The following is a 12,353-nucleotide window of genomic DNA, read 5'->3' on the forward strand; positions in this document are numbered from 1 at the left end:
ATATACATATACATATACATACATACATACATACATATACATACATACATACATACATACATACATATACATACATATATATATATATATATATATATATATATATATATATATATATATATAGTTCGATCCGAGGCTCCTCTGCTAGCATGCTGTAGTGTACTTGAGCAAGACACTTAACTCTTAATTGCTCCTGATGGCTGCATCCGTCAGTGTTTGAATAATTGTAAGTTGCTTTGGATAAAAGTGTCTGCTAATTGTAATTTGAAAGGATTGAACAAAGACATACAACAGAGATTTATTTTAATTATTTATTTTTCAGCAATGCCAGACAATATTTACAAGTATTCAACATCACAGTCACAATTGGTTATGTGAGCCTGGGTGCCACTTCTATGCTGTTTATCCTCAGGACCGTTTGTGGGGTAATAACCACTGAAGAAGAAGACAACAAAAAAATGTGATACAATCTTCATTTTGTGGTAAGTCAGGCAGAAACACTTGCCAGCCTGACATGTACAACTGACAGGCGGTGACTCCTGTTCTACTGACTTATAAGCTTTTAATAGATGATTTATATTGCAAAAATGTTTGAAATAATGTTTTAATGGAATATTTCACAATGAAACTGTAGCTTTAATACATTGATTTATTGACTTTACAATTTCATTTAGAGTAATTTGTAATCTAAAAAGCTACTTGCAAGCATGGTACTGCATATTATAATTTCATTCAAGAATTATTAATAGCAGTATTTCTATCAATTAAAAGCACTTCCAAACTTTAAACAGACTTACTCCTCTTGTGCTGGAATCTGTGTCGTCTCCAGAATCGCATGACGACCTTTGGCAAGGATTCAGTCTTCTCTATGACAGTTGCCTCTACCCTCACCAGGTCCTTCCTGTGATGATACAATGAGGAGGTGGCGTAGGAGATGAGGGAAGAAAGGGATCCGAAAATGATTGTTTTTTTTGTCTTGCAGGAAGTTTGAAAGACAAGAAAGTGGGAGCATTATGCTAATGAGTGAGACTGATATGGGCAGTCACACTAAAGTAAAGTACAAATACTATATCGCAACGGATCGCCAGATTTCATTCCCTGTTGCTCTTACCCCTCCTTTGTTGTTATCAACTGAGACCTTGCTTGTGACTCGACATTTTATGTATCATCACAATGGTAGTCTTCAATGTCTATTTCAATTCGAGATTAACCTTGATAATGTCCCATTCTGACATTAAGTAAACATCAGTTCAGCAATAATGAAAGTAAAAAGGTTGGAGAATGTGCGAATAGTTTGCCATGTTGTGGCAATATTAGTCATGTTGCGAGAAACTGGATCGAGAGCATGCTGGGGTTGATGGCTGACATTACCCAACGATAGGCCGACCGATGAGAGTGAAGTCTTCACCTCCAACCATCAGCACCTGAAAACGTAGATGACAGAAAACTAGAAATCAGTGAATCCATCATCAGCACCTCAACTAGGGGGCCAGATTCCCACCAACAGTGAAAACAACATGGAGCAGATCGAAGAGATTAGCTGAAGAGGTTCGCAAATACAGGTAGTCCGCGGGTTACTAATGACTTCTGTATTTAGGTCTGCGGAGTGTTTTGAGCGTCGCCTGTTGAGTAGTCCGCCCGTTCGTAGCCGTACAAACCATTCTATGTAATCCGATAATTTTTTAAACAATAGGCTTTACAGAGGTCAGTACGTAAGTACGGGGGTTCGTAGCCCGGAGACTGCCTGTACCCAGATCAGCCAAAACATTAAAACCACTGATAGGTGAAGTGAATAACATTGATCATCTTGCGCCAATGGCAGCTGTCAAGGGGTGATATATTAGGCAGCAAGTGAACAGTCAGTTCTTGAAGTTGATGTGTTGACAGGAAAAATGGGCAAGCATTAGAATCTGAATGACTTTGACAAGGGAAAAAAAATTGTAATGGCTAGATGACTGGGTCAGAGCATCTCCAAAACGGCAGGTCCTGTGGGGTGTTCCCGGTATGCAGTGGTTAGTACCAACCAAAAGTAGTCCAAGGAAAGACAACCAGTGAACTGGCGACAGGGTCATGGGCTCCAAAGGCTCACTGATGTGCGTGGGGAGCTAAGGCTCGCTGTCTTGTTCGATACCACGGAAGAGCTACTGCAGCACAAATTGCTGAAAATGTAATGCTGGTTATGAAAGAAAGGTGTCAGAACACAATGCATCGCAGCTTGCCTTGTATGGGGCCCATGCTGACCCTTGTCCAACGCCGAAAGCGCCTACTGAAAGGCACCTCCCGCTTCTCCCTTTCATCGCCACATGTGGAATAACTGGACATTCTGGTCAAAGGCACACTTTCCCTTGTACACAGTGAAACGCCGAAGGAGAGAGACGCGCCGGTGCGCTCGTGTCTCTGCCAACTTTGCACAGTTACCAGTGATATTTCTCTCTAATGTGCCTTCACTGTGCAACAAACTGGATCAACTTATCTTGAAATGTATTGCTCATCACGTGAATTAAATCGCTCACGTTAGCCAGAACATTTATTATGAATTTATTTATTAAAATAAATAGCTAATTGAATGGCAATTTCAACATTCAAATAGATTACTTTTTTAATATTCAAATTCTAAACAAATTTCAAATGCCATTCCTGCAGCCCTAGTCAGAACTGGACCACGGAGCAATGGAAGAAGGTGGCCTGGTCAGATGAATCATGTTTTCTTTTACATTACCTGGATGACTGGGTGCTTGTGCATCATTTACTTGGGGAAGAGATGGCACCAGGATGCACTATGGGAAGAAGACAAGCTGGTGGAGGCAGTGTGATGCTCTGGGCAATGTTCTGCTGGGAAACCTTGGGTCCTGCCATTCATGTGGATGTTACTTTGACACGTACCACCTACCAAAACATTGTTGACCAAGTACACCCCTTCATGGCAACGGTTTTCCCTGATGGCAGTGGCCTCTTTCAGCAAGATAATGCGCCCTGCCACACTGTAAGAATTGTGCATCAATGGTTTGCGGAACATGACAAGGAGTTCATGGTGTTGACTTAACCTCCAATTCCCCAGATTTCAATCTGACTGAGCCTGTGTGGGATGTGCTGAAACAACAAGCCTGATTAATGGGGCCCCTACCTCACCACTTACAGTACCTAAGAGGATCTGCTGCTCATCTTGGTGCCAGATACCACAGGACACCTTCAGAGGTCTTGTGGAACCTTGTGGATCAGCTGTTTTGGCGGCACAAGGGGACCCACACAATATTAGGCAGGTGGTTTTAATGTTGTGGCTGATCGGTATGTTCACTTATACGACAAACTGATGTACATCAGCTTCAAATTATGAAGATCACTGAAATCCTGGCAAGAAATATCCCAGAACATCAGTTTGGACACCAGCGAATCCCAATTTATTTTCCTACTGAAACACTATAGTTCATCGTAATCATTGTAATTCATTACTGTGCATTTATTTGAGTTTTTTTCAATGTATAATACAGAAATTGTAAAAGTAAGCACTGTAAAAGAAAAACACTGATTTAAAAAAATAATTATATTACATTTAGGCATGAAGACATGGTGAGGATGACTTGCTGAAATTCGAACAGAGCATCAGAATAGGAAAGAATGGGGATTTAAGCGACTTTGAACGTGGCATGGTTGTTGGTCCATATTGACAGGATAGCATCACGCAGTTGCTGCAGATTTGTCGGCTGCACATCCATGATGCGAATATCCGTTCGACCACATCCTAAAGGTGCTCTATTGGATTGAGATCTGGTGACTGTAGAGGCCACTGGAGTACAGTGAACTCATTGTCATGTTCAAGAAACCAGTTTGAGATGATTTGAGCTTTGTGACATTGTGCTGGAAGTAGTAGTTACACCACCAACACCAGCCTGAACCGTTGATACAAGGCAGGATGGATCCATGCTTTCATGTTGTTTGTTTTGTTTGCAATGTTTTTCCAATCTTCTATTGTCCATTTTTGGTGAGCCTGTGCGAATTGTAGCCTCAGTTTCCTGTTCTTAGTTGACAGGAATGGCACCCGATGTTGTCTTCTGCTTCTGTAGCCCATCTGCTTCAAGGTTCCACGTGTTGTGGTTTAAGAGATGGTATTCTGCATACCTTAGTTGAAACTAGTGGTTATTTGAGTTACTGTTGCTTTTCTATCGTCTCAAACCAATCTGCCCATTCTCCTCTGACCTCTGACATAAACAAGGCATTTTCGTCCACACAACTTCCGCTCACTGGATATTTTCTATTTTTCAGACCATTCTCTGTAAACCCTAGAGATGGTTGTGCATGAAAATCCCAGTAGGTCAGCAGTTTCTGAAATACTCAGACCAGCCCGTCTGGCACCAACAACAATGCCACGTTCAAAGTCAATTAAATCCCCTTTCTTCCCCATTCTGATGCTCGGTTTGAACTTCAGCAAGTCATTCTCACCATGTCTACATGCCTAAATGCAATGAGTTGCTGCCATGTGATTGGCTGATTAGCTATTTGTGTTAACAAGCAATTGAACAGGTGCACCTAATAAAGTGGCCAGTGAGTATATGTGTGCACACACACACACACACACACACACACACACACACACACACACACACACACACACACACACACACACACACACACACACACACACACACACACACACACACACACACACACACACACACACACACACACACACACACACAAAAAGTTAGGGATATTTGGCTTTCGGGTGAAATTTCAGGATGAACCTAAAATGCACTATAACCTTTACAGGTGAACTTAATTTGACCTTCTCTAAACTTTTGAATGCACATGTCCAACTGTTCAATGTTTCAGTACTTTTTGCACAACTTGCTGTTCTCTAACAAGGAGCTGAACGGCAAAATTCACAAAAGGTGTTTGATCCATGAATCGACCAATACATTTCCTGGTTCAATTAGAATTGGTATTTAAACAGTCCTCTTCATCATGCTGTTCACATTTTGACATCATGAGATGAAGACAACACCTAACAATTGATCAACAGTACCTCGCCATTGCGGGGGTTCAAACAGGATGTTCTCAGAGGGAAGTGGCCACTGAGCTTAGAGTGTCACAGAGTGTCATCAGCAGGTTGCAACAGAGATATAGAGAGACTGGAAGAGTCACAGAAAGGCATAATAATGGACGTCCTTTGGCCACATCCCACACTGATGACCGCTTCATTGTGAACAGTGCCCCGCGGAACTGGATGATGAATGCCACTCAACTCCAGTCAAATTGAAGGGAGGTGAGAGGCACCCAAGTGTCAGACCATTCGAAACCGTTTACATCAGCCTGGTCTGCGTGCTAGACGACCTGCAAGGGTACCTGACCACACCACCAGGCACAGGCATCATCGTCTTGCATGGACCAGGGAGCATTGACGCTGGACGAGGGACCAGTGGGCCTCAGTGCTGTTCTCTAATGAAAGTCGATTCACGTTGAGCAGAAATGATGGACGCCAACGATGTTGGAGACATCAAGGAGAGCGCTATGCATCAGCCACTGTTGTCAGCTGACGAGCCTTTGGTGGTGGTGGTGTTACAGTGTGTGCAGGTGTGTCTAGTCAATACAGAACTGCCCTACACTTTGTGAATGGTACAGTGACAAGCCCATACTACCTGAATAACATCATTAATCCAGTCATTGTGCCCCTGCATGAACAACACAGGCCTAATTTCATCTTCATGGACGACAATGCTCCAGCTCATCGAGGTCGCATCATTAGGGAACGGCTGCTGGAGACTGGGGTACCTCAAATGGAGTGGCCTGCACTTTCTCCAGACCTGAATCCCATAGAAAACCTATGGGATCAGCTGAGTCGCTGTGTAGAGGCTCGTAACTCTGTACCCCAGAACCTCAATGACCTGAGGGCCGCCCTTCAAGAAGAGTGGGGGGCCATGCCTCAGCAGACAATAAGTCGACTTCTGAACAGCATGAGTCATTGTCAAGCTGTAATTGATGCTCAAGGGCACATGCTAAGTTATTGAGACACTGACATTTTTTGTTGTGGTAAACCCATCACTGTTGTTGGCTTTTGTTTCAATAAATTGTTTGAGATGAGGAAATCACCATTGCATGCTTCTACATAAATGCCCTACTTTCATGATATAATATCATTGTAGCGTGAAATTTTTACATTTTCCATAAATGTCACCCGAAAGCCAAATATCCCTAACTTTTTGTGAGTAGTGTATATTCACATATACTGTATACATACACGCGCAAGCCATTTTCCTTTTACATTTTCATAATGCCATCTGTGTGAACGAATGTCTTGCATGTCATGTCATTTTGAGGGATAAAAAGGTGTCCGATATCCTGAATATTAAACGTATGTCATAAATGCAGTGTGCGTGTGTGTGTGGGGGGGGGGGGGGTAGGTGATTTTAACCTGTGCTCATCGGTTACTCTGATGAACAACAGGTGCACAGCCACCCCTGCTCCTGGGCCCAATTAACCATACCCAAGGCACGTGTGGCTGCTTAAAATCACACCACCCCCACACCACACCATGTAATTGTGAAGTTCATGTTTTGTAAGCACAAAATAGAATTAAACTAGGCTACTGATGGTTAAACTGCCGCTAGTAATGGCAATTAAAAACACTAATATCTGCAATCTCTGAGGCTCTTTGAGTGATATTCTCGTTATGAGTGGCTCCCTTAAGAAAATCTGTGAGCACAATCTCACAATGCAGTATTTCGACAGGTGATCGCATCATGAACTGCAATAATTGGTGGAGAAAAAAAGGCTGTTGTGAGTGACTACGCGAAATGGGAGTTTTTACCTTCTCCATCCTGATGCGGTCACCGCACTCTGCCTCAATGTGATTCTCAATCAGGATCAAGTCCTCGTTAGTGACCTTCCACTGGCGACTGGCAAAGTGGACCACTGCGAAAAGCCGCCCAGACTCCTCCTTGGAAAGAAGACTGTTCACCTTCTGCACCAAGGCTGGAGAGAACATTCGAAATTCACTCAACACACTGTTAACAGGGACCATTCATGGGTCCCCAAGTCTGATCATCCCAAACTGGACGTCTTGGTATGACGCAGGAGAATCTAGGAGCACCCAAAACAAATCCTGCGCTAAAATACAGGGAGAACATGGAAACTCCACACAGACGGATACCAACCACGAGAGCCATACCAACTTCTCTGGAGCTGTATTTAAGTATGCTTTCATACTGCACACTGTTCAGCTCAATTCCGAATTGTGGGTGAGATTGCTCTGAATAGTTAGTCATAGTTATTTCTTGATTATGCTGCATTTGTGTGCAAATCCGCAAAAACAGAATGCAAAAACTATCATATGATACAGGACGTAATTTGTGCAAAGGTGTAGTGTCATCTAGGCGACACCTACTGGCAACAGTCTCAAGTTCATTCAACTCAATGCATAACCATTGCAATACTGAAAAGGACAAATACGAATATTCAAATTCAAGTTGGATCACGCAAAAAGAAGGACACTATAAACCTCCTTTTCCTCTTCCTTCATCCCTCCATTCCTTCTGTGTCCTTACCTTTTTCTTTTCCTCCTTTCCATCATTTATTCCTTCCCCTTTCCTTCCATTCTTCTGGTCCTCTTTCCTTCACTCCTTCCCGTTCCTTCCTCCCCCCCATCCTTCCCTCTTCAATCATCCCTCCATTTTTTACATCCTTCCCTCCATTCCTTCCTTAATTTCTTCCCTCCTTCCCATCGTATTCCTTTCCTTCCATTATTTACTCCTTCCCACTTTCCCCACCATGCTTTGCTTCCGTCCCCTCACATGAATTTGAAATATTCAAAAGGGACATTCAAAACACCTTGAGGCTCAAATGTTTTCCCTGTTGGACTGCATCAAAGTACATAGTGTAGTTTCTTCTTTCTTCTCGATCGATGACCAGCACTTTGTTAATCTGTTGTGCGGAGTTAAGGGGTGGAAAAAGCTGCACATTCAAGAAGTACCACCGACACCTGTTGATGGCAGAGTTATGGGGAAACTGAAAAGACAATCCTACTCTCGTGCACCCAAGCAGGCGGTGGTTTCACATTCCCCCTTTGATAAACAGTCCGCTAGTATGCCCAATGCGTTACGTACAACAAATGGTGGGTTGGTTTCTTCATTGCCGCTCAGCTACCCTCTTTAGACATGGATGAAGTTATTCAAGGTTTCCTGAATTTTAAGTGTTACGAGACTTAACTTCCTGGTGATCTAATGATGTGTTAAACATTCTGACCCGCCAAAGGAAAGCCTGTGGAAACACCGGAATATAAAAGTTGTAAGGATTTTTGAAATGACAATCTTTTACTGTAGAATAATGAAGGATTTTTGCCATTTTATTTAACACAATACAGAAAGGCCACACCTAGCAGTACGAAACCAGATAAAAGGTACATTTCCTGAAGAGAATGTCGGCAAGAAAGCTAATTATCCCCCAAAGTCTAAGTTTATCCAAGTGCAATGGCTGAATACTGAATCATTACGGCCCTTGCACAATACACTGCATATTTTACATTGTTATTTTCCTTGCTAACACTGTACTCTATTCCACACTGTATCTTTAATATGAAATTTTGGTTATGGATTTTTTTTCTTATATCTTTTGCCTATATCTTTTTTTGCCCTTTCTGACTTTGATTACTTAATTAATTACTTAATCTCAAAACCATTCAAATTCATGTGGCATAAAATATTTTCAGTTGCATCACAACACTTGAAAGTGTCTAAAGCATTAATAAGAAAATAAAAATGTACGCCGTCCAAAGTGCATTTGGGAAGAATATTTCTGAGAAATATTAGGATGTCTGTTTGCATATTTTTAAGATTCATCTTGGGATGGCCAGGATTTGGCCAGGCCGCAGCACCACAACAACAAAACCTCACTGGTAGAAACACTTGAGTTATTATTATTTTAAAAATGAGGATTTTAGGATAGACTCATGGTACAGAAAATATCAAAAATATCTAGACACTACCTAAAACACAAATGCAATAGCAGAGTTTTTAACCTAACCTTGCTGTGTACTAAAATAAAGAGCATTGTTTTCTCACCAGCATGCTGCCTCTGTTCTTCTTCTGGGCTGACATAATTTCCCTTGGGCCATGGGGGTTTGGACAGGGATGTCTCGGGTACCACACTGGATCAAAATAGGGCAAAGCAGTCAGCAAGTCAGACACATATAGCCCCTTTCCCACTTGCACTGAAAGCCGTAAATCTACTGGCGATGTTCCGTATTGGAATGTTGTGGGAAAAGGAGCCGGTGTCGATGTTCTGTAAATTTCCCCACTCTTGACCTAGTAACGCTTCCGCGAAAATGCCGGTACGGCTGTGAATGGAAGTGTGTGGAAATGAAAGCATTAGCATTGCCATAAAGTAGGTGTGGAGCCGAATGCAAACAGAGCACAAATTGTGGGTTTTTATGAATATTAATTTCGTACAAATATTTTTAAAAAATATTTGTTTTTGGGAAGAAGAAAAAAAAAAAAACATTGCGCTCGGCGGCAAAGATGAGAAACTGAAACACGTCCAGTCTCTATGGAGACGGGTCTTTATATTCTTAAATTGTATTATTTTTTCTCTAAAATGAGTTATAGGAGGGGTGTGGGGACATTGGGCACAAGTGCTTGGCTGGCCCACCAGCTGCACAGCAGGGTAAGACAGTGACAGAGAACTGTTCCCAAGCATGGTGCTTCTTTTGTTCCATAAGGAAATGGACTCAAATAAAATAACCTACGTCTAAAATAAAAACACACTGTTTTGTGCGGCGATCCCGGGTTCCCCATCGCTGGTGGGCAGTGGCGGTCAGTACCATTGGGGCCGGGCGCACCATCGCTGGTGCGCAGTGGGCACAAACGGTACTGTCAGGGAAGGAGCGATCAGGGTCAGGGCCTGCCCTGCAGAGCTATTTTAGATTGAGGCTATTCAGAAAAAATGCTCACCCCTAACGACATCACTGCCCCTCTGTCAGCAGAGGGAAGAGTCGGTCGGGGAGGGACGGGGAGCGAAGTGCTGGTCTAACAACGAAAAAGATTCTGTTGCCTAGTCTCGCATGAATTAGACACCTCTCGAACGAACATTACTTCATAAATCTATAACAGTAATCAATGTGGGAACATAGTCCATAAGGAACTTTTCCGTAAAGGAGGCCAATGTGGGAATGACGAGTGATCAAGAGTGAGGTCATGAACACAGCTATTGTCTCATTTTACATGAGCGACCAACCCCCCCCCCCGTGGAAATAATACCTCGTCCGAACAATGACAGTCTGAGAACTCTGGTGCCGTTGGATGGGAGGTAACACCAAACCTTGAAGACAAAAAAAAAAAAAAAAAAAGTGCATATTATATCTAAACTTATCAACAATTTTGTCAGGCTGTCATGACCAACAGCAGCAGTCATCCGATGGCAGAACCACAGCAGATGTTGATACCATGGGGGCAGAACCAAGCGATCAGGAAACTGGTTGATACAGCTAATCTGCACGATAAAGTGTCATCTTTCGGTAGTGGAAGTTTATACAGTGGGATTGTTCCGAAAATGTATATTACCAGCATCTGCTTTGAAAAACACACTCCGGATAACATCCTTCTCCTTTACTGCCATAACAATCAAAGAAAAAGGCCATGTGCCATAATTGCAATTTTCGTCTACCTAATTCTGTCTTTTTCAAGGACATGTTATTTGTGTTGTATTTGTGTTTATTTGTCCCACATGTGGTGATTCTCCCCCTCTTGGAGAAGATATGATGATAAGTCGGTCAAAACATGGCAAGATTGTTCTCCAAAGAGGGGGATTGGTGGTGGTCATTTTTAATAAAAAAAAAATGAATTTATATAATTTAAGCCTCAACATGATGTGTTTAAAGTGACAATAGTTGCTTTAAAGTCTCCTTTATTTTAAAATGTGTGAATAATCGTTAGGTTAAACTGGATGATGGGGTACACGAGTTCTGTGTCTGTGATCACCAGCCGACAGATATATGCTTTATGTTCTGACCCTCTCCTCTAGTTACTTTACTTTACTTACCCACCATAAGCGCTTCCCTGACGGTCTCTTGTGCACTGTCCAACATACAACATTAAAACCACCTGCATAATATCGTGTAGGTCCCACTTATACTGCCAGAAGAGCTCTGACCCCTCAAAGCATGGACTCCACAAGACCTCTGAAGGTGTCCTGTGGTATCTGGCACCAAAAAGTTAGCAGCAGATCCTTTAAATCCTGTAAGTTGCGAGGTGGGGCCCCCATGGATCAGACTTGTTGTTCCTGCACATCCCACAGATGCTCGATCGGATTGATATCCTAGGCCAAGTCAACACCTTGAACTCCTTGTCATGTTCCTCAAACTATTCCTGAACATTTTTTGCTGTGTGGCAGGGCGCATTATCCTGCTGACACAGGCCAATGCCGCCAGGAAAAACTGTTGCCATGAAGGGGTGTACTTGGTCTGCAACAATGTTTAGGTAGGTGGTACATGTCAAAGTAACATCCACATGAATGCCAGGACGCAAGGTTTCCCAGCAGAACATTGCCCGGAGCATCACACTGCCTCCACCAGCTTGCCTTCTTCCCATAGTGAATCCTGGTGCCATCTCTTACCCAGGTAAACGACGCACACGCACCTGGCCATCCACATGATGTAAAAGAAAATGCGATTCATCAGACCAGGCCACCTTCTTCTTCTTGTTCTACGGTCCGGTTCTGATGCTCACATGGGTCAGCATGGGCACTCTGAGCGGCCTGCAGCTATGCAGATAAACTCCCAAGAACTGACTGGTTCACTTGTCTAATATATCCTACCTCTTGACAGGTACCATTGGAATGAGATGATCAATGTTATTCACTTCACCTGTCAGTGGTTTTAATGTTGTGCCTGATCGGTGTAAGCCACCTCCGTTTCCACCTAGTACTCAGTTTTACTGTAGGCCCAGCACTCCATGGCCCTAGTGACCTGTCTACCATGAGCCTAATACAGCTTCTCCATAAAAACCATAAAAGCTATTAATTTCCTAATAGCTTTTATGAATTCATCATATTAAATTGTAATATTCAATTTCTGTATATAAATCTTTAAGTGGGATTTTTTTTTTAATCCGTTTTGTGAAACATGTGTCCCCGATCCCCCAACGTTGTATGGTTCTGGAATCTGTATTCATTTGTTACTTGATAGTCGATGCCGCAGGTTAACGTCGAAATTCGACAGTGAAAATAGGACATGTTATTAAATGTCCAACCGTATCGCTGTAAAACGCTTACCCGATCGTTTAAATGAAGAAATAATCCCGGACTGCGCCCGTAATCCCCAACAAATTCTCAGCATCTCCACAGCACAGCTTCTCAAAGTCGACGCCATC

General features: G+C 42.7%; 1 protein-coding gene across 1 annotated transcript; it reads right to left on the reverse strand.

The window, feature by feature from the left end:
• Positions 1-300: 300 nt before the first annotated feature.
• On the reverse strand, positions 301-12,353 carry mrpl21 (mitochondrial ribosomal protein L21). The gene is made up of 7 exons (XM_079998283.1): positions 12,256-12,353; positions 10,245-10,305; positions 9,051-9,136; positions 6,803-6,966; positions 1,372-1,424; positions 798-901; positions 301-435 (listed from the first exon to the last, which is right to left on the reverse strand). Exons 1-7 carry the CDS (start codon positions 12,350-12,352, stop codon positions 371-373), a joined length of 630 nt encoding a protein of 209 aa, XP_079854409.1. The 5' UTR covers position 12,353; the 3' UTR covers positions 301-370.

This window comes from Zeus faber (assembly GCF_960531495.2).
Source record: "Zeus faber genome assembly, chromosome: 3".
In the NCBI taxonomy this organism is placed as follows: domain Eukaryota; kingdom Metazoa; phylum Chordata; class Actinopteri; order Zeiformes; family Zeidae; genus Zeus; species Zeus faber.

Excerpts from the sequence above, each read along its gene's own strand:
- mrpl21 (XM_079998283.1), bottom strand. The coding sequence starts at position 12,352 with ATGGCGTCGACTTTGAGAAGCTGTGCTGTGGAGATGCTGAGAATTTGT. Across the intron at positions 1,425-6,802 it reads ACCGCATCAGGATGGAGAAG|GTGCTGATGGTTGGAGGTGA; the intron begins GTAAAAACTCCC and ends CTACGTTTTCAG. Across the intron at positions 902-1,371 it reads ATCGGTCGGCCTATCGTTGG|GAAGGACCTGGTGAGGGTAG; the intron begins GTAATGTCAGCC and ends GTATCATCACAG.